General features: G+C 45.2%; 1 protein-coding gene across 2 annotated transcripts in view; it reads left to right on the forward strand.

Annotated features, from left to right (window-relative positions):
* TMEM273 (transmembrane protein 273) overlaps positions 1–23253 on the forward strand; it is a 134720-nt gene extending 111467 nt beyond the window's left edge. The window contains exons 4-5 of one of the 2 annotated variants that reach the window (XM_029610763.1): positions 4683–4713; positions 22071–23253. In XM_029610763.1, the coding sequence (XP_029466623.1) occupies positions 4683–4713; positions 22071–22107 (68 nt within the window). In that variant the 3' untranslated portion in view covers positions 22108–23253. The remainder of the gene's footprint in view (positions 1–4682; positions 4714–22070) is intronic. The other variant, XM_029610764.1, reaches the window with a different exon arrangement.
* Positions 23254–23593: the final 340 nt, after the last annotated feature.

Raw genomic sequence — 23593 nt, forward strand, 5'->3', positions numbered from 1 at the left:
ATGTAGGCACATAAATTAATGTAAGTGGGTGCATACTATAGTACATTCTAACAGGTGCCACAAAAGGTTCAGTTACAATAAATTGTTAGACAAACATTTGTTTAGTGAAGTAGGTCATGACCAGGTATACCTGTAAGGTACTGTTCACGGGTAAAAAATCATATATATAGTGTTTATAATCTTGTTGTTCTGTATTTTTACTGTGTGATTTGTAAACCGTTGTGATGGTGTCTCCAAACAACGGTATAGAAAAACTGTTAAATAAATAAATAAATAAATCTACTCAGTTGAGCTCCACCATTAAAGTGAGTCAAGGCTCTGCTTAGAAAGCATTTTTGTTATATTTTGGGGAAGCCACTAGTAAGATAATTAAAGGGTAGAAGAACAAAAGGCTTGCAGAATCACTTGTGCAGTGTCAGTGAAACTCTAAGAAGCCAACATTACTTAGAAGATTATGGCTGTGGGACTGAGAGGAAAAAATAGCCAGCTGTGGCAGAAGCCTCAAACTTCTGTGTGAATGTATTCACAGTATTTTCTTCAACCAAATTCTTTGTTAGAGTGGTAGATAAATTGATCAGCCACAGCACCTTAGACATAAGATGTTTCAAAATATTCTTACCAGTGCTGTTTACAAACTGTAATAACTACTCCATGTTTTTATGTTGCTTAAGAACATAAGAAATTGCTATATTGGGTTAGACCGAGGGTCCATCAAGCCCAGCATCCTGTTTCTAACAGTGGTCAATCCAGGCTACAAGTATCTGGCAAGTACCCAAATAGTAAATAAATGCCATGCTACTAAGTCAGGATGGTTAATAGCAGTTTATACACTTCTCCAGGAACTTGTCCATACCTTTTTTAAAGCCAGCTTCATTAACTGCCTTAATCACATCCTCTGGCAATGAATTTCGGAATTTAATGGTGCATTGAGTGAAAAATAATTTTCTCCGACTTGTTGCTACTTACTAACTTCATGGAGTGCCTCCTAGTCCTTGTATTATCTGAAAGAGTAAATAACTGATCCACATTTACCTGTTCTAGTCCTCTCAAGATTTTATAGACTTCTATTATATCCCCCATCAGCCATCTCTTTTCCAAGCTGAACAGCCCTAACCTCTTTAGCCTTTCCTCATAGGAGAATCGTTCCATCCCCTTTATCATTTTGGTTGCCCTTCTCTGTACATTTTCTAGTGCAACTATATATTTTTTGAGATGCGGTGATCAGAATTGCAGACAGAACTCAAGGTGTGGTCTCACCATGGAGTCTTATAAAGGTATTATGACATTCTCCATTTTATTCACCATTGCTTTCCCAATAATTCCTAACATTCTGTTTGCTTTTACCACCACCACACACTGAGCTAAGGATTTCAATGTATTGTCCTCTAAAATGCTTATATCTTTTTCCTGTGTGGTAACTCCTAATATAGAACCTAACTTTGTTTAAGTACAGCATGGGTTATTTGTCCCTATATACATCACCTTGCACTTATCCACATTAAATTTCATCTGCTATTTGGATGCTCAGTCTTCCAGCTTTGCATGTCCTCCTGAAATTTATCACAATACATTTGTGATTTAACAACTCTGAACAATTTTGTGTCATCTGAAAATCTGATCATCTCACTTGTCATTCCCTTTTGTTTTAGAGCTGGAAGAAAATGTTCATTATTACCTAATTCTGTAACTTCATTTTCTAATTATGTAATCTATGATTTTGTGGACTTGTCATTAACACTTGTTTTTTGTTCGCTTGGGGGCAAATTTTTAAACTTACGCGAGGGTGCAGATATGTTCGCGCAACCCGGCTCGAACAAATCTACGCCCAATTTTATAACATGCGCGCGCTGCTGTGCGCATGTTATAAAATCCAGGGTTGGCGCGCGCGGGGGGGTGAACAATTGTGCAACCTGCGCGCGCCGAACCGAGCAGCCTGCCTCCGTTCCCTCCGAGGCCGCTCCGAAATCGGTGTGGCCTTGGAGGGAACTTTTTTTTGGTCCCCCCCACCTTCCCCTCCCTTCCCCTATCTAATCCACCCCCCAGCCCTAACTAAATCCCACTCCACCTTATTTCATGCGCCGGTGCACTCGGCCCTGCCCCCGGCCCGCCCCCTTATTTGAAGCCCCAGGATATACGGGCGTCCCGGGGCTTGTGCGCGCCGCTGAGCCTATGCAAGATAGGCTCAGCGCGCGCAGGGGGGAGCTTGGAGCAGGTTTTCGGGGGTTTTGTGCATAACCTTTTGAAAATATGCGCCTTGGTGTGGTGTAGATAAAAACTCCCACCGAAACCTGTTAATCTGGAAGTAGACTGCTGCAACTTGTCATAAGCATGTGTGCTAGTATTTAATAACATAAGAGCATAAGAAGTTGCCATACTGCTTCAGACCAAGAATCCATCAAGTCCAGCATCCTGTTTCCAACAGTGGCCTATCCAGGCTACATGTACCTGGCAAGTACCCAAACATTAAATAGATCCCATCCTACTAATGCCAGTAATAGCAGTGGCTGTTATTACATGATTAATAGCAGTTTATGGACCTCTCCTCCAGGAACTTATCCAATTCTTTTTTAAACCCAGCTACATTTACTGCCCTAACCACATCCTCCAGCAATGAATTCCAAAGCTTACTTGTATGATTTGTTTTAAATGCTAACTTCATGGAATGCCCCCTAATCCTTCTATTATCAGAAAGAATAAATAATCTATTTACATTTACCTCTTCTAGAGATGTGAATCGTGTGATCGATCGTCTTAACGATCGATTTCGGCTGGGAGGGGGAGGGAATCGGATCGTCGCAGTTTGGGTTTTTTAAATATCGTGTAAATCGTGTAAATCGAAAACCGGCACACTAAAACATCCCTAAAACCCACCCGACCCTTTAAAATAAATCCCCCACCCTCCCGAACCCCCCCCAAAATGCCTTAAATTACCTGGGGTCCAGTGGGGGGGGGGAGGGCGGGAAAACTGGCACACTAAAACAACCCTAAAACCCACCCGACCCTTTAAAATAAATCCCCCACCCTCCCGAACCCCCCCAAAATGCCTTAAATTACCTGGGGTCCAGAGGAAGGGTCCCGGTGTGATCTTTTACTCTCGGACATCCGTGCATTGTAGAAATGGCGCCGGCGCTACCTTTGACCTGTCATATGACAGGGCAAAGGTAGCGCCGGCGCCATTTTGTTTTTTTTGTTCCCCGACGGCAGGAGCGTAGGAGATTGCTCCCGGACCCCCAGGGACTTTTGGCCAGCTTGGGGGGGGCCTCCTGACCCCCACAAGACTTGCCAAAAGTCCAGCGGGGGTCCGGAACGACCTCCTGCAGTCAAATCGTGTTGCCGTACGGCCGGCGCCATTTTGCGCAAAATGGCGCCAGCCGTACAGCAACACGATTTTTTCTCTCATATTCAACCCCTGCCCCCCCCCCCTTATAGATCCCTGTCTTATGCCCCCACAAATCCCCTCATTCACACTCTCACTCTTGTACTCTCCCGTGGATACTTTTTCATAGATCCCTGTTCATCCTTTCACATGCCATGGTTCACTTTCAACAACCCCCCCAGATATCCTCTTATTCCTCTTGTTAGATCCCTTTTAATTAATTAATTCAAACCCCATTCCACTCATTCTTTCCTCTGCAAATTCCTCTCTCACTTCTCCTCTCCTCCTGCAAATCTCTTTTCTTACCACATTGTTGTTCTCACAATCCATATTTCCCGTCCCCTTTCTCACTACTATAGTGTTGATTCCATGGGGAACAGCAAAATCTGTGGCAAAGTGCCTTTACTATGGGCACAGAATTGGCTTCTGATTATAATATTTATTGTGATCATTCCATATTACTTATCTGCAAAAGTGTCGAGTGTACATTATTGATTACTTTTCCTAGTTTACTAATAAAAGGATACAATATTTATGAGGTATAAACAGAAATATTATATGTAGCAGTGCAAACTTTCCAGGCTCACGCTAGATGCTACTTTTATAATGATTTTTTTGTCCCAGATATGGAATGGGCAGATGCATCTTTCAAGCCTGCTAAATTTCCACTGTGTATAGGAAAATAGGAAAGATATTCAACTGCTGTTGAGAAGCTATTAGCCAAATAGCAACAAAGAAATAAGAAGTTGAACTTATAGGGTGAGATGTCAGAAATATTTTCTCCATAAACGCAAGTGTTAGGAGCCTCCAGTACATCTGATCCATATTATAGTAGTGAAATAAAGATCTGCCAACTGCACTTGAATTTGTAACTTGCCTTGAGCTTGGATTTAGAAAGGTGAGAAATATAATCCAAAACAAACAAAACAAAATTAATGGAGGTTAAGTTGTTGCACATCTAGTTATTATAGTAAAAAAATACAAAAGAAAAATAATACAAAATTGGATAAATAGTTTTAAAAAATGCCTTTTTAATGATTTTTTTTCTATAAAATTGCTTAGGTTTTTGCTTTGTGCACATTATCTCATGAACTATTCATCCTACAGCAACTAGATTTTCAGGATAGGAAAATCTGTATAAATAATAGAAACCAAAGATGAATAAGTTCCCAAGAAATTAGTGTTGTGAGAAAAAAAGCACTTCATAAAAATTGTTCTGCAACTCTTTCCTTTTTTGCTTATTTTGCCAGAGTTTATTTTTTGTATTATGAAATCAATATTTTTTTTCAACATTTTCTTTATTTAGATACGGAATCTTACAGAATTAATTCACTAAGGTAAGTCACATTTATATTTATTTTTTCTCTGGATGTCTGCCTAGAATTTCTATATCCATTCATCCTGTGTACTGTTGTATATTAAATTATTATACAGAACCTATGGGGTTGGTTTTTAAAGAAGCACAAGGCCATCCATGTGCACGCGGTTCCTGGCACGCGCATGTTATAAAATCTGATGGCTGCGCACATGTGCACCAGATTTTGTGTGGGCGGTGCATGCAGGGGGCAAATTTTCAGTAAATACGTGCAGCAACTCAATCGGGTCTCCCCCAGTCCCCTCCCAGTCCACTCCAATTAAGGACGGGATTGGGAGGGAATTTCTCTACCTCCCTACCTAACCTTCCTCCCTCTTCCCCGCTCCTCCCCGACCCCTAACCCCTTCCTGTCTACTTACTTTTTTTGTTTCATTACTTGCTGCTCCTCTACAGCAGAAGTAATCTGCACATGCCAGCCAACTGCCAGTACGAGCCTGCCCCCCCGCTCCGCCCCTTCCTGCCCAGACCCCGCCCTTAGCCTGCTCCTTTGGAGAGACCCAGCACTTGTGCACATACTGGCGTTTACGCGCATGGCTGGGCCCATTTTAAAATGCATGTGGCTTGCACAAGGCCCAGCCATGCACGTAAACCCCGGTTTTTACTCATGTGGGCCTTTGAAAATCCGGGCTTAAATTACTAGGGTTCGAGGAGATTTGATGAAATTGTGGGACTCAGATATTTGTTTGAAATGTAAAGCTGCTCCAGGTGACCTTTGTCACATGTTCACGGGGTGCTCTAAATTACTGCCTTTCTGGAACCAAATTGTAACTTATTTAGATAAGCTGCTTGGTTCTTGGCCTGTGATAAAGATTGTTTGTTATCCCAGGGGATAGGAAGTTCTATGCGGTCACCATCCTCCTCGCTAAAAAGTCTATTTTGACGAATTTGAAATCGGAGGAAGCGCCTTCATTTGCTCAGTGGAAAGAAATGATACATGAATTATTTTGGAAAAGAGACCTAGCAACCCAGAAGGCTCTTCTTTTCCTGAAAGGCTATTTTATTCTCTGGGTCAAGGTCCTTCTTGCTCATTAAGGGGCAGATTTTAAAAAGTACGCATGCGGCGTACATTTGTGCGTGCTACCCGGCGCGCACAAATGTACACACAATTTTATAACATGCGCGCACAGCCGTGCGCGCATGTTATAAAATCAGGGGTCAGCGTGCACAAGGGGGTGCACGCTAGGGCACCTTGCGTGCGCCGAGCCCTCGGGGAGACCAGCTGGCTTTCCCCGTTCCCTCAGAGGCCGCTCCAAAATCGGGAACTTTCCTTTCCCCCCCACCCTTCCCTTACCTGTCCCACCCCCAGCCCCCCAAAAAAACAAAACCCTGTACCTTTATCTCACAAGTTACGCCTGCCAGAGGCAGGCGTAACTTGTGCATGCCGGCCGACTGCTGGCGCGCGATCCCCCTGTGCTGAGTCCTCGGCCACGTCTCCCGGACTGCCCCCGGACCGCCACGCCACTGGACCATCTGCCCCGCTCCCATCCCGCCCCCGTCCTGCCCCCTGTCCGCCCATTCAGAAAAGCCCCAGGATATACGCACGTAACCCAGGACATACGGCACGTAACCCAGGACATAAGCCCCGGGTTACGTGCACCGGGCCTTTTGAAAATAGGCCCGGTGCACATAACCCCCCTACGCGCGTAAATTCTCCGAAAATGTGCCCCTAAATTTGTCAGTTGTGTCTGGACACATGTGCCATTCTGTACCTTTTAATGTGATGTGAGCTGTACTCGGTAGGTGTGTATGGGTGATTATGAGTGGGTGTGTATGTGGCTGCGAATGGATTTATAATTGTAGAAGGTTGTTGCTGTTTGGGCTTGGTGGGGGGGGGGGGGAATTCTAAAAACTGGGTCGTTACAGTTGCATTGTGAGCCAATGAAATTGTTTTTGGCTGTCTTGTGGTTGCATTTTGGTTGTGTATTTAATGACTCAATAAAGACGAATTAAGAAAAAAAAAAGAACAGCTTACAACTCCATTTAACCAATCTGAGTGTTCAAATTTTTCTGTACATGCTAGAATTTGACTTACTATATTCACCCTCTTACTATATTCTATTGTTAATCTTATTTCAACAAAAAACAAAAAGCCTGTAAAGATGCAAGATTTTATGGAATATTGTATTTATTTTTCTTTCTTGTGGTTGTTCTTCTTGAATTAGATTTCATTTCTGTATGATAATTATAGACAAAACTTTTAGAAACCACAAGAAAGCTAGAACTCAGATGCCAGTGAATGCTTTGCTTTTCAAACCCTATCAGCTTTCTTTCTTTTGTTCTGAAATACTTTACATTACTAAATCAGACCAACCCATTAATTAATAATTGGCATGAGAAGAGTATATGATATTGCTTGTAAATAAATAAGTAAAAGTCTAGTGAAACTGTAGAAGGCCTTGATTAGTGCTGTTCATATTTAGAACTGCAAAGAAATGGAAATATGAACATGAGGGATGAAGCTCCTGAAACTCCAGCATTGAGAATGTTGCGCTCGGGGGTGGACCCTTGTCCTGGAGCAGTGGAGAACGGCTCCCTGGTAGGGACCAGGAAGCACCTGCCCCCAGGGGCGGAGCACTGGAGGAGATAGAGGCTAGGATGAGCTTCACCACTGGAAGCCCGAGGTCCCCTCTGGAGGAGCCCGTAGGGTTCCGGGCCGCTTGGACTTAGGTGGGCCTCGCAGGGTCTCCTGGAGAGATGGAAATCGGGCGTGCCTACAGACAGAAGAGGAGCGTGGACAGGTTCGAGACTAGAAGTCAGATGGAGCAAGGAGAACCAGAACAGCGTAGGTGAATACAAGGCTAGGAACAGAGCCAGAATCTGGAGATGTGGTCAAGCAGGCAGAGGTCAGAATCCGGGAATCAGTCCAAGGAGTGGTCAATGAAGCAGGGGTCAGGTTCTGGAGGTCAGACGAGGTCACAGGCAGGCCGAGGTCAGAAGGCAGGCAGCAGGCAGGCAAGTCAAGGAACAGGCTGAGGTCAGAAGGCAGGCAGCAGGTAGGCAGGTCAGGAACAGACTGAGGTCAGAAGGCAGGCAGCAGGCAAACAGGTCAAGGAGCAAGCCGAGGTCAGTACCAGTGAGACAGTCTGGAGGTACTAACTGGGGAGGTGTCAGATGAACAGGAACCGAAAGACGCTAAAATACTAGGATCCAGGAACAAGGCAGGAACAGGACTGGAATAGAAGGATCCTGGAACGAAACTGGAACAAGACTGGAACAAGGTAGAAACATAGTGACAATCTAGCAAGGAACAGACCCGATTGCCAAGGCAAGGAAGTTCCGGCAGGGACTTCCTTATATCAGGGAATCAATCAGAGCACGCCGCGGAGCTAGGTCCCGCCCCTGGCCCTACAAGAGGCTGGGCGATCCGCGCGGCCAATGCCACTGAGGACGCCGAGCTCCGGCGTGAGGCTTGGTGCGTAGTGGAAGGCCTGGCGACTGCTGCCACGGGACGCCGAGGCCTGGAGGAGCTTGCAACTACCGCTAGGGAGGCCAACCTGGAACCTGCCGTGGAACCAGAGAGGTAAGCAGGCCTGTGCGCGGGACGGGCATAGACGGGGTGTGTAACAGTGAATGACTCAATCATATGTTTTTTGGCTCAATTCACTCAAATATCTGTTGAAAGTTATTCTATGACTTTGATAAATAAAAAAGATCACATCCTAATTTAAATAAAATGTATTCAGAAGCCTTGCACACCTCTGTAAAAGAGAATAAACCCCATTTACTCAAGTTTTTATGATTATCCCCCTCTTAGAATCAACTTTATTACAATAGTTTAATGGGATAAAGCCAACATGGATTTAGCCAAGGGAAGTCTTGCCTCATCAATCTGCTATATTTTATTGAAGATGTGAATAAACATGTAGATAAAGATATAGTATATCTGGATTTTCAGAAAGCATTGGACAAAGTACATCATGAGAGACTCTTGGGGAAATTAAAAAGTGAAAGGATAAGAGGCAATGTTCCATTTTGGATTGAGAACTGGTTGAAAGATAGAAAACAGAGAGTAGGCTAAATGGTCAATTTTCTTAATGGAGAAAGGTAAATTGTAAGTATCATGCCCCTGGGATCCATATTGGGATCACTGCTTTATAACATGTTTATAAATAGCCTAGAAATGGGAACAATGATTGAGGTGATAAAAATTGCTGATGATAAAAATTAATTTAAAGTTATTAATTTTCAAGAGGACCTTGCAAAACTGGGTGCTTGGGCATTCAAATGGCAGATGACATTTAATGTGGACAAGTGCAAATTGATGCATGTAAGGAAGAGCAACCCAGATTAAAGCTACATAGTGCAAGGTTCCACATTGGAAGTCATCACCCTGGAAAAGGATCTAGGCATCATTGTGTTGAAATTATCTGGCAAGAAAGCCAATAGAATATGAGGAATTATTAGGAAAGGAATAGAGAACAAAACAGATGTTATCAAAATTCCTCTGTATTGCTCCATTGTGAATCTGCACCTTATGTACTGAGTGCATTTCTGGTCATTGCATCTTAAAAAGGATAAAGCAGAATTAGAAAAGGTACAGAGAAGGGCGACCAAAATGATAAATGGGATGGAACAATTCCTCTATGAGGAAAGGCTAAAGTGATTAAGGCTCTTCATAAGAGAAGAGAAGGCTGAGAGGAGATATAATAAAGGTCTATACAGTAATGAATGGTTTAGAATGGGTAAGCATAAATTGGTTGTTTATTCTTTCCAAAACAAAAACTAGGGGACATACAATGAAGTTACTGGTAATGTAGTTCAAATAAATAGGAGAAATGGAGAAGGTTTTCATGGGTAATGATTCAGATGGACTGAATCAAATCACGGTGAACCTAGAAGATGTGGTAGGCCTGATTGACAAACTGAAGAGTAGTATATCACCTGGACGGGATGGTATACACCCCAGAGTTCTGAAGGAACTAAAAAATGAAATTTCAGACCTATTAGTAAAAATTTGTAACCTATCATTAAAATCATCCATTGTACCTGAAGACTGGAGGATAGCAAATGTAACCCCAATATTTGAAAAGGGCTCCAGGGGCGATCCGGGAAACTACAGACCGGTTAGCCTGACTTCAGTGCCAGGAAAAATAGTGGAAAGTGTTCTAAATATAAAAATCACAGAACATATAGAAAGACATGGTTTAATGGAACAAAGTCAGCATGGCTTTACCCAAAGCAAGTCTTGCCTCACAAATCTGCTTCACCTCAGTGGTGGAATTTTGGGAGAAAGAGGTGGAGGAACTCAGTGGAGTTAAGCCTCATATGTGGTGTTTGGGGAACAGGAGGCAGAGGAACTATGTGGGGTCATGGCTGTGGTGCTTGGGGGCTCAGCAGGCAGAGAAATCAGTAGAGTTATGTCCCAGTAGTGGTTCTTGGACTATGGCAGGCAGAATTAGGATGTGAAAACCCCTCTGTGGTGCTGTTAGGGTATGGCAGTGGAAGGTTGCTGCTGGATGTTCTCCCAGAGTTCTGTACCAGTGTGCTTGTGGGGACAAGTAAGGTAGAAGCAAGAGGAGTGAATCCCCAGTGTGGTTGCTGGGGATATGTCAGTTAGAAGCGGGCTGAGTCAGGTCCCATTGTTGTTGTTGTGGACATGAGGAAGCAGGAGGAGTGAAGCCCCAGTATTAATTATGAAGGCTAGTCAGGAGATAGCTGGATGTGACATGCCCCAGTATTGTTGATGGGAAGAAGATAAGAGGCAGCAGGTGTTGACATGACCCAGTATTGTTGATGGGGACATGTCAGGAGGAAGTAAGCTGAGTCAGACCCTAGTCTGGTTGAGGGGGGTAAGTCAAGAGGCAGCGGGGTATGACAAGCTCCAGAGGCAGCATGGTGTGACAGGCTCCAGTTTTGTTGTTGGGGATGTGTTAGGAGAAAGCAGGAGGACTGATGCTCCAATGTTGTTGACAGGAATGAATCAGGAGCTAGCAGGATTAGTCAGACCCCAGTGATGGTAAACAGTGCAAGACAGGCAAAAGGTGTCAGTGCATGTTGGCCACAGTGATGATAAACAGGGCAAGGCAAACAGAAGGTGTTAGTGTATGTTGTTTCTAGTGACGGTAAACAGGGCATGGCAGGCAGAAAGTGTCAGTACAAGGTGGTCTCCATGATGATAAACAGGGCAAGGCAAGCAGAAGGTGTCAGTGCCTGTTGGTCCCACTGGTGATTTTGGAGACATGGCAGGAAGAAGCAGGATGTGTGTGGCCCAACTGGCCATGTCGGGGACATGGCAGGACTTGGTTTTGGTGTGTTGTAGCCCTCAAAATGACTTCTCAGGTCTAAGAGGCAGCAGTAGTGTGTTTGTTGCCCAACTGATGGTATTGGGGAACCAGAAGGACTCAGCATTGGTGTCTTGTAGCCCTCAGAATGGCGTCTTGGGTCTGGGAGGCAGCAACAGTGTGGTTGTTGAAGTGTGGCCCAACTGGCTTTGTTGTGGACATAGCGGGACTCATCATTGGTGACTTATGGGCCTTGGAATGGTGTCTTGGGCCTGTGTCGTTTTGAAGTATGACCCAACTGGCTGTATTGGGGATACAGCAGGACTCAGCAATGGTGTGTTGTAGCCCTTGGAATGATATCTCAAGCATAGGAGGCAGCAGCAGTATGGTTGTTGAAGTATGGCCCAATTGTCAGTGTTAGGGATACTGCAGGACTCAGCATTAGTGTATTATTACCCTCATAATGGCTTCTTGGGTCTGAGAGGCAGCAGCAACGTATTTCTTAGTGTAGCTCAACTGGTGGTGTTGGTGACCCAGGAGGACTCAGCACTGGTGTCTTGTGGCCCTCATGATGGCTTTTTGGCATGGGAGGCAGCAGTAGTGTGGTTGTTTAAGTGTGGCCAAATTGGCAGTGTTGGGGACACAGCAGGATTCAGCATTGGTTTCTTGTGGACCTCAGAAAGGCTTCTCAGGCCAAGGAGGCAGCAGCAACGTGTTTCTTAGTGTAGCCCAACTGGTGGTGTTGGGGACACAGGAGGACTCATCATTGGTGTCTTGTGGCCCTAGCGATGGCTTTTTGGGCATGGGAGGCAGCAGCAGTGTGGTTGTTTACGTGTGGCCCAATTGGCAGTGTTGGGGGTCACAGCAGGATTCACCATTGGTGCCTTGTGGTCCTCAGAAAGGCTTCTCAGGTCTGGGTGGAAGTAGTGTGTTTGTTGACGTGTAGACCAACTGGTGGTGTTGAGGACACATCAGGACTAACATTGGTTTGTTTTAGCCTTCAGAATGGCTTCTCGGGCCAAGGAGTCAGCAGCAGTGTGGTTGTTGAAGTTTGGCTCAACTAGTCGGCATTGGGGAAACAGCAGGCAGATGTAATCATTCAGTCACTGGATGTTGCTGAATGCTGGATGTAGGCCCCATTGTTGGTAGCTGGGTTATGGCAGGCAGACAGGCAGCGCACCTACAGGATGATCTAATTCCTTTCAATCATCTTGTCACTTACATGGCAAATCTGGAAACCCAAGCAAAGGTAGAACAATTTTCAGGAACACTAGCTTCTCCATCAAGTGTGGTAACAGCCTGGAGCGATGAGGCCTTACGATGTCCCCAATCATCAAAAAAACTCTTTCACTGGGACACTTGGTAGACAAGAGAGATAGTGCTGAGCCACTTTTGCTAGGTCTGGCCAGATGCTAGACTTGAGGGAAAAATATGCCAGAACAACTGTGTCCATGTTCTTGATAGTCTCTGCAAGATAGCATGTCACCGAGATTTGAGCTGCCATTCCCTTTGAATGTGTTGGACATCTTTCTTCCCAGCTGCTTTCGCTATCGCCTGGAACAGAAGTAATGATTGTCTCTGTTTTACTGTGAAGAAGGGAATGCTAGACGCTGACGTCAGGGTACTGCTTTGACTTGCACTAATTTCTGATGTGAACAATAATGGTATTTCCTCCTGTGCTACATCCCTTCTCTGTCTCAAACTCTGGGCTCTAGTTGGTAGATCTTCTCTGTCAGCATGTTCTTCATATGTGTGAGATTGTTGGCCTCCAGTGCAAGTCTCCCTTTCACACATGGATCATATAATATAGTGATCATTAGGGATGTGCAGGGTAAAAAAAAATAATTTTCATTTTTGGTTCGTTTTCAGGAGGCTTTTCTTCCGCATATTTCAGTTCATTTTCAGGAGGTTTTTTTCCCCACAAATTTCGGTTCATGGATTGCTTGATTCATTTCATTAGTGTGAAAAAAAATGAAGCAAACAATAAAGAAAAAAAAACAAAAATGGCCAAAAAAATGAAAACTAGACTTCCCTCTAGGGATATGCAGAAGGAAAAAATGTGTTGCTATTCGGTATTCGTTTTACCGGGACCCAAATCCGTTGCATCTGTTTTCATAGGGGGAAACCCGATTCTTCCATTAGTTGCATTCGGTATTCGTTTTCCATTAAAGTTGGAAAAACAAAAAAAAACAACCCATAATTAACTACAACCCCCCACCCTCCTGAACCCGCCCCCCCCCCCCCCCCCCCAAGACCTGCCAAAAGTCTCTAGTGGTCCAGCGTGGGTCCTGGAGCGATCTCCTGCACTCGGGCCATTGGCTGCCAGTATTCAAAATGGCGCTGATAGACTTTGCCCTTACTATGTCACAGGGGCTACCAGTGCCATTGGTCAGCCCCTGTCACATGGTAGGAGCAAAGGCTATCAGCGCCATTTTGAATACCAGCGGTCGATGGCCCGAGTACAGGAGATCACTCCAGGACCCCCGCTGGACCACCAGGGACTTTTAGCAAGTCTTGGGGGGGGGGGGGGGTCAGGAGGGTGGGGGTTTTATTTGTTAATGATATGTTGCATTCATGGGGGTTTGCCATACGTTTCGTGGACCCACGAATGCAACGAATAGGAACCTATATGTTGCAGATTGCACATTCGTTCAAAATGAATGCATATCCCTACTTCCCTCCCACCTTCCTGGAAAAATGCCAGGGCCAGGTTCTGCCAAGACCCCTATTTACCTGCTTCACTGGGGATCCGCTGGCTACAACTAGGCTGAAGCCTCGGGCTTGCATAGGCCTTGGTCTAGGCTGGATCCCAAATCCAGGCCTGACACCACAGCCTGGCTCGGAAGCCAGCTCCTGACTCTGGGACCTCAGCCTGGAACTAAGCCTGATGCTGCAACCCAATCCAGAGGCCAGGTCCTGATACCGGAGCCTCAGCACGGACCCAGGCCCAACGCTGTCACCTGACCCAGATGCCAGGTCTCGACGCTGGGACCTAAGCTTGGACCCAGGCCCAAGGTCGAGGCAGGGGCCAGGAGGCTGGGTCCTGACACCTGGACCTTGGCCTGGGGTCAGGCCAGGCTTCAGAGGCCAGGCCTGGGAGCTGCTCTTCTCACTCCTCTTTCTTCGCATCTTTAATGACATATGATGGCATCTGCTGGGGTCACAATAGAGTTAACTCCAGGACATTCAACCCAGCAGATGGTGCCATTTTGATATTGCTCTGTGCCTCCACTGAGACCCCAGCATTGCACTTGGGCCTAGGCTGCAGTCCCTGCTTTAGGCCTCTGCCTACGTCCTAGGTGAGGTCCTGGCTTTGGGCCTATACCTAGGCTCGATGCATTGGTTTAGAATGAAACAAACAAATAAGGTTTGTTTCATTTGGGGGCCCCCCGATTTGGATTTGGTCCCCCGAATGAAACAAATTAGCCTTATTCGTCACATTTTACACTTTTGTTTTAAATGAATGCATATCATTAGTGAGCATGTATGTGGGGTTTGTAGCCAGAGGTCCTAGTCTCTCCAAGGACACCAAAGAGCACAGCACCTCACCTTTCATTCCCTCTTTATATTAAAAGTGTTCCCACTTTTCTACTAGGATGTTTACTATAGAGATGGTATCTCCCAAATTGGCTTTTGTGGCTTTCAGCTCCTCTGTGGTATCCTTAAAGTGCTTCAGGATTTTCAAAAGCTGTCTCATCATTAGGCAATCCTGATACTTTAGAGAAACCTGAACACCTATCTCCATTTCCCGAGAGAGATTACACAGGATTGTCTGCTGTTCCACTAGCATCTGCAGCATCAAGTAGGTAGAATTCCAGTGGGTATCCACTAGGGATGTGAATCGGATCCGATATTGGATCCGATTCACATCCGATATCGGATCCGATTCACATCTATAGAGATGTGAATCGGAACCAGAATCGGATCCGATATCGGATCCGATTCACATCCCTAGTATCCACATCTACGATGAGACGCTTGTGAGGTATCTCTAATTCCTCATAAGAACATAAGAAATTGCCATACTGTGTCAAACCAAGGGTCCGTCAAGCCCAGCATCCTGTTTCCAACAGTGGCCAATCCAGGCTACAAGTACCTGGCAAGTACCCAAAAACTAAGTATATCCCATGCTACTGATGCTAGTAATAGGCTAGCAGTGACTATTTTCTAAGTCAAGTCCCAGTAGAGATCCCTGAGGCACTCCACTGCCCACTCCCCTCCACTGAGAAAATTGTCTATTTAATCCTACTCTATGTTTCCTGTCTTTTAGCCAGTTTTTAATCCACGGAAGGACATCGCCACCTATCCCATTACTTTTTACTTTTCCAAGAAGCCTCTCATGAGGAACTTTGTCAAACGCCTTCTGAAAATCCAAATACACTACATCTACCGCTTCACCTTTATCCACGTGTTTATTAACCCCTTCAAAAAAGTGAAGCAGATTTGTGAGGCAAGACTTGTCTTGGGTAAAGCTATGTTGACTTTGTTCCATTAAACCATGTCTTTCCATATGTTCTGTGATTTTGATATTTAGAACACTTTCCACCATTTTTCATGGCACTGAAGTCAGGTTAACTGGTCTGTAGTTTCCCGGATTGCCCCTGGAGCCCTTTTTAAATATTGGGGTTACATTAGCCATCCTCCAGTCTTCAGGTACAATAGATGATTTTAATAATAGGTTACAAATTTTTACTATGTCTTAGACTTCTGGCATTAGCATACAAACATTTCAAAGTGTGTTTTTTATTTGTATTTTCATTCTGCTTCTTAATTGATAGGGATAAATTGGAATCTTTTAGCTCAGGTGAGTTTTTAATTACAGGCACTTGGACTACTTTCCTTATTATTGGAACCTCACTGTTGGGATGCCTTCCTCCCTCCGAACGATACGCTGCTGAGCGACTGTCGGCTTTCCCCTTTGTAAGAACATAAGAACATAAATTGCCATGCTGGGTCAGACCAAGGGTCCATCAAGCCCAGCATCCTGTTTCCAACAGAGGCCAAACCAGGCCACAAGAACCTGGCAAGTACCCAACACCAAGAAGTTCCCATGCCAGTAATAGCAGAGGCCATTCCCCAAGTCAGCTTTATTAATAGCAGTTAATGGACTTCTCCTCCATGAACTTATCCAAACCTTTTTTGAACCCAGCTACACTAACTGCACTAATCACATCCTCTAGCAATAAATTCCAGAGCTTAATTGTGCATTGAGTGAAAAAATTTTTTCTCCAATTAGTCTTAAATGTGCTACTTGCTAATTTCATGGAATGCTCCCTAGTCCTATTATTTGAAAGTGTAAATAACCGATTCACATGTACTCATTCAAGACCTTTCATGATTTTAAAGACCTCTATCATATCCCCCCTCAGCCGTCTCTTCTCCAAGCTGAACAGCCCTAACCTCTTCAGCCTTTCCTCATATGGGAGTTGTTCCATCCCCTTTATCATTTTGGTTAGCCTTCTCTGTACCTTCTCCATTGCAACTATATCTTTTTTGAGATGCGGCAACCAGTTTTTGAGATGCGGCGACCAGTTCTAGTTTAAAAGCTACTCTATCTTCTTTTTAAAAGTTAGTGCCAGCAACTTGGTTCCACCCTGGTTAAGGTGGAGCCCATCTCTTCGGTAAAGACTCCCCCTTCCCCAAAAGGTTACCCAGTTCCTTACAAAACTGAATCCCTCTTTCTTGCACCATTGTCTCATCCATGCATTGAGATTCTGGAGCTCTGCCTGCCTCTGGTGACCTGTGCATGGAACAGGGAGCATTTCAGAGAATGCTACAATGGAGGTTCTGGATTTCAGCTTTCTAACTAAGCACCTAAATTTGACTTCCAGAACCTCCGTCTCTCTTTGAGGCAGCTAATAAACAGAAGTTAGTGTATTTCCCAACCTTCCCACCTCTCTCCCACCCACAGAGAGAGGAAGGAGTGTGAAGCATTTGTGGATATCCAGATTTTGCATGTGAAATGCACATTGCTCCCCTGTGCCTTCATCAACAGTGCATGCAGGCAACTATGGCAATGCTTGTACAAAACTGGGGATGACCTTTCTGCTTAAAATGGTCTTGGAGGGTACTTTATAGTTTGGCGCTAAGAGCTTTAGCAAACACCTGAGACCTATGTTCTCTACTATCTGCAAGGGTTGATCATGTAAAGTGATCATCTCACCGATAGTCAGGGCCGGCGGAAGCACTAGGTGAACTAGGCAGTCGCCTAGGGCGCCAGCTTCCTGGGGGTGGCACTGCCCCGGTAAAATTAAGAGAGCCGTAGCCTGCCCCGGTAAAAATAAAAGAGAGCCGCTACCCCGGTAAAAATGAAAGTGAGCCGCTGCCCCGGTAAAATTAAAAGAGCTGCATTAAGCCGCCGCCCCATCCCCCCCCCCCCCCGATAAAAATAAAAGAGCCGCTGCCGGCAGCCCGCCCCCAAAGACAGATTTAATTAATTATCATGGCGCCGGCCACAACAGACCCATCTGACCTCCTCCCCCAACAAAACCCGATCTGATTGCTCAGCCAGCAGGGGAGGATTGACCTATCGGGGGATTGGGCTTCCCCCAGTGGGCCGGTCTAGCTGGTCATGTGGTCTCGACCGCGTGCAGCCTGCATTCAGCCCAGTGACCTCCATCAATTCAAGAGCCTAGTCAGCCCCTGCTAGAGACCAAGCAGCGGGGGCCGAAGAAATAAAAATCGTGGCCGGCGGAGGCCGAAGAAAAGAAGATGGGCTGGCCCGGCGCCTCCCAGACAGCCCCCGCGGGAGACCAAGCCCGCAAGAGCCGAAAAAATTTGAAAGCAGGATCCATGCTATAGAGGTGGGTGTGATGAAGAAATGTCATTTTGGCTCCCCCCCAACAATTCTTCTGTCTAGAGACGCCACTGATTTTCTGTGACCTTAAGCATTAGTACAAGAAGGATTACGGGGGGATGCTGGAGAGGCACACACATGCATTGGCCCCTGGGCGCCGGAGATCCTTGGTGCGCCACTGGGTGCAAGCCATATGGGGCTGCAAGCGGTGGCAAAGAGGAGTGGAGATTTGGTGGGCTGCGAGCAGTGCCCAACCCTCTCGTGACCCAGAAAATCACACAGTCGGCGGGTGTGATCGAGAATGAGGTAGGAGTTGGGGCCGAGACCGGAGAGTGGCGGCGTGACCCGGGGGGGGGGGGGGGGGGGCGCAAGGGAGAAGGCTCGCCTAGGGCGCCAAATCCTCTTGCACCGGCCCTGCCAATAGTCCTACTCTCCACTTTGGATTCTGCCTGCCACTGAACACCACCCCATTTCCTCCATTGTGGGCTGTTGTTTCTTAGGTATAGCTGGGGACTGCTGCTGCTGGCCTGCCACCTGACTGGTAGAAGAAGCCGAAGGCTTGGAAGCAGCTTGAGAAACACTCATTAGAGATGTGAATCGTGTGATCGATTGTCTTAACGATCGATTTCGGCTGGGGGGGAGGGAATCGGATTGTCGCGGTTTTGTTTTTGTAAATATCGTGTAAATCGTAAATCGGGGGAGGGCGGGAAAACTGGCACACTAAAACATCCCTAAAACCCACCCCGACCCTTTAAATCACCTCCCGACCCTTTAAAACCCTCCCGAACCCCCTCCAAAATGCCTTAAATTACCTGGGGTCCAGAGCGGGGGTCCCGGTGTGATCTTTTACTCTCGGGCCTGCGGTGCGTTGTAGAAATGGCGCCGGCGCTACCTTTGCCCTGTCAGGGCAAAGGTAGCGCCGGCGCCATTTTGTTTTTTGTTCCCCTACGTCAGGAGCGTAGGAGATCGCTCCCGGACCCCCGCTGGACCCCCAGGGACTTTTGGCCAGCTTGGGGGGGCCTCCTGACCCCCACAAGACTTGCCAAAAGTCCAGCAGGTGTCCGGAACGACCTCCTGCAGTCGAATCGTGTTGCCGTACGGCCGGCCATCCAGTGCTCCTACCATGTGATAGGGGCCGGCCAATGGCATGAATACCCTGTCACATGGTAAGGGCAAAGGGTCATCGGCGCCATTTTTATTAACGCAGCCGATGGCCCGAGAGCTCCCCGCGCTGCCACTAGACCACCAGGTAATTTTAAAACCTTTTTTAGTGGTTCGGGAGGGTGGGGGAGGGTTTTTTGATTATCGGATCGGGCGCAGCCGATAATCAAAATTCAAATCGGGCTGGGCGATAAAAATTTTAAGATTTGGATCGGAACAGGAACCAATCAGATTCCAGTTCCGATTCACATCTCTACTGTAGTGCATTCTCTCTCTGTGTTGTTCAACATTATACACAGAGTGAACATTATACACAGAGTGAACACTTTAGTTAGTGCCACACACGCATTCACGTCATTGAAAATAATAAAGGTAAAATCATCTTTTGTCCAGCTCTCCTCTTCAGGTTCACGGCCTATCCTGTGCTGGGGAACACTTGCAGACCTTTGCTACATCTGGGTGAGACCTTCATCTACAGAGACTGTCTGAGCTACTGTGATATTTCTGGACTACAGCACTGTCCATTCCTTGGGCAATATTCTACTCATCAACTGCAGTATAATAAAGCTTTCTCTCCTCAGTGTCTGCTTACTAAGAGTCTAGCCAATCGTTGTGGTTCCCCACAGGGCCCTTCCCCGAGGGAGGAGTCATCACCACTTCGACCAAGAGTCCACAATATGCCACAAATCCAACAGTTTTAAAGGGAAAATGCCCTCAGAAGAAAAGCAGGTGCAAATCTCTGGCAATTTCAAAGTGTTGGCACACTCATATTTTCTTTTAAGAACTGGTACAAAGTTTGCTGCTAAAAGTATCCACAGACTTTGCAACTAACCATGAGCTTTTTTCATTTCACAGTTTTCAGAGGCACTAGGGATTCATTTAGTTTAAAATCAATCAAACCAAAAATAGGCCTTTTCTGTTTGAATTCCTTATTCATTTCAAATGAATGTACATGTGTATCTTGGAGTATGAGTGTTTTGCACACTTTTAATTAGCATGGAAATTATGAATAATTCTCCTGTCCAAGAAAAGTTACTTATAATTCTTAATTCACGAGAAGACTAAAATTCATGTTGATGTGCACTTTTCTAAATAGGTGGCAGTTGGAAACATATTTTGAAGTTATTATTGAAGAGCTAGCTGAAGACCAATAATGACTTCTAAAATCAGCTGGAAATGTATTTTTTTAAGTTAGCATGTAAGAACTGGATGTTGTCCAGACCTCAGGCAGCTGTCAGTCACAGATATGCTAGAATTAATTTGAAACTTGATATGTCGGTTTCCTGTTCCACTGTAATAGGTCATTATAAGCAGGAAACAGAAAACTGAGGTACAATGCTTTAAGTCAGAGCGGGTGCAATTGTAACTGGCTTTCATGTGAGACCTATGAGGTATTTAGCTGTCGAAACCTAGACTCTTATGAAAATACATTTTCATCTGAATTTGAAGTTATTATAATGAAACACCCAAAATGTGCAATATCTTCTAAAACTGTTTCTAAATGTTACATACATAGGGGCAGATTTTCAAAGGCTATGCGCATAACATAAGCTCGTAACCCAAGAAAATCTGCCCCTGCGCACGCTGAGACTATTTTGCATAGGCTCGGCGGCGCGCGCAATCCCCGGGACGCGCGTATGTCCTGGGGCTCGCAAAAAGGGGCGGTTCAGGGGCATGGCTAGGGGCGTGGCGGCGGTCTGGGGGCAGTCCGGGGTCGGGGTTGAGTGCTCCGGTACAGTGGCCTGTGCCGGGGCATGGCGCACCGGCAACTGGCCGGCGCGTGCAAGTTACGCCTGCCTCGGGCAGGTGTAAGTTTTGGAGCAAAGGTAGGGGAGGGGGATTTAGTTAGGGATGGGGGATGGGTTAGATAGGGGAAGGTGGGGAGGGCCAGAAAAAAAGTTCCCTCCAAGGGAACGGGGAAAGCCATCGGGGCTCCCCTAGGGCTCGGTGCGTGCAAGGTGCACATGTGTGCACCCCCTTGTGCGCGCCGAGCCTGGATTTTCTAACATGCACGCGGCAGCACACGCATGTTATAAAATCGGGCATAGATTTTAAGACCTGGCCCTTAGAGAAAGGCACTTCAACACTGAGATAAATTCATATCAGAGGAGGAAAGAGGTCTCTTTCTTGAGGGCTTAGAAGTAGTGGTCTGATTGGACTATGAGGGAGGTATTGTGACTGTCACAAGATTATTTGGGAGGGTGGAGGGGGATGCGTCTTGGGAAGGGGAGGGGAAGCTTGTGATCTGCAAATTTGAAGGGCAAGGAAATTCTCCATGCTAACCATTCCTTCCATTTCTGGTTGTTTGGCATGGTGTATTTGGACCTGTCTAGGCACGTTTAGGACTAATCATTCATGTAACATCATTTACAAGGCATGTGTTCAATTTTCATCAATAGCAGGCACACAGTTCAAGACAGCATAACTTGCTATTTCCTGTGCATGTACTAAAGTCTCATTTGTATCCAATGTCCCTTTTATTTTAATGGTCAGTCACACAAATTTTAGTGCATTATTACTAATGTTTTCTGATCTTGGTTTAGCATGCATGATAGGCCTTTGAAAAACAATTTTCAAAGAAAGTTACCTGGATATATGGACATTTACCTGGGTAAAATGTCCTGACTGAAAATTGTCCTCCTCAAACATGGCCAAAAGTTCACATGGATTCCATGGTGCATGTTCTTTTATCCACACTAAAAATAAGCATTTGTATGGGACTGTTTGGATCAGGGGAGGAAAACATTGTGGGTTCATTTGATTTTCAAATATACATGTGCTATTTTGTCCTTCCTCTGCCATCTGCAATGTACACAAATTCTTTTAGGGCACATAATTAACATTTTCTAATTTTCAGAGAAACAATGTGGGAAGTTTCTATTTGAAAATTGTCCCAGCGTACGTATTTTTCAAGAATCCATGTAGCTTGCACCTATGCAGGCTATTTAAAAATTATCCACTTAATGCATAGTACCTTATTTTTAGCAAGTGCTAAATGGCCTTTACCATGCATGCTAAGCTGTATTACACAGGCCCCCAAAATTTCATTACAATACCATGACAACATAGCCCAAATGTAATCACATGAATGGGATTAAGTACTTTTGATTATTTGCTAACATTTTTATTTTTTTATTTCAGAGACACCATGAAGAACAGAGAAAATCTGAATGGCTAAATGCTACAGAGCAAACAGTTAACATATAATATATTTCAGGAGTGGGTGAAGGTTGTATATGATGGTACCAGACTAACATCTGGACACATACAAATTAATTCTGTTCACAACATTAACCACTGAATATCAAGAAAGTTGTTTGCTAAGGCCCCTGTTAACGATAAAAAAAAAAATGAGTAGCTTGTGATAATTCTATAAATATAAATACAAAATCACACAAGTATACATATTTCAGTGGAAATTATATAAATAGCCTAGAAAATTATTTGCATATGTATATTTTTAAAAGTTATTTTATCTTTTCATGAGTTGATGTTTTAGAAATCAATGGCTGATATTTATAGTGAGGTATTGAAAGAGACTATGTAAGAATGAATTTTGATGGGCCATGCAAAATAGTGACTTGTATAGTATTATATATATTCTAAATGGTAGATTTTAAAAGGTGTGTGCGCACACATGGACGTGCAGATTTTATATCATGTGCGTGTTGTGCCTGCGACACAATCGGGCCTTCCCCTGTTTCGTCCCAATCAGCTCCAAGTAAGGAGCAGGCTGGGAAGGACCTTTCCTACACACTTACACCTTCCCTCTTCCCCTCTCCTCCCCACCCCCTAAACCCTTTGATGGAACTTAAGTTTTTTTTGTTTTATTGCTTACTGCTCCGTAGGAGCTGAAGCAACTTGCGCATGCCGGCCGATTGCCGTCACGTGCTTCCCTAGGAAAGCGGCTAATGGCCGCTGTCTCTGCCGGCCTCCGCCCCACTCTGCCTCGCCCCTCCCCACCCAGACCATGCCCCCCCGGCCCGCCCCCTTTTCAGGGCCCGGCAATTATGCATGTATCATCATTTACACACATGGCTGGGCCCTTTTGAAAATGCGCTTGATGTGCGCAGGGCCTGGCCACGTGCATAAATGACAATATTTACACACATGGGCAATTTAAAATTCAGCAGTAAGCATGGTATATGCATTTCTGCATCATACTTGAAAAATGTGTGCAATTGCTTTGCTTTCCAGAAATATTGCCTGACAATTCATAAGAAAATAAGAAGTTGCCATACTGGGTCAGACCAAGGGTCCAACAAGCCCAGCATTCTGTTTCCAATGGTGGCCAATTCAGATTACAAGTACCTGGCAAATACCCAAGCATTAAATAGATTCCATGCTACTAAAGCCAGTAATAGCAGTGCTTATGCCCGAATTCAACTTGATTAATAGCAGGTAATGGACTTCTCCTCCTGGAACATATCCAATCCTTTTTTAAATCCAGCTAAACTAACTGCCCTAACCACATCATCTATCAACAAATTCCATAGCTTAATTGTACATTGAGAGAAAAATAATTTTCCCTAATTTGTTTTAAATGTGCTACTTGCCAACTTCATGAAGCACCCTCTAGTCCTTTTATTATCTGAAAGAATAAATAACTGATTCACATTTACCCATTCTTGTCCTTTCATGATTTTATAGATCTCTATCACATC

This window comes from Rhinatrema bivittatum, chromosome 7, assembly GCF_901001135.1.
Source record: "Rhinatrema bivittatum chromosome 7, aRhiBiv1.1, whole genome shotgun sequence".
Taxonomy (NCBI): Eukaryota; Metazoa; Chordata; class Amphibia; order Gymnophiona; family Rhinatrematidae; genus Rhinatrema; species Rhinatrema bivittatum.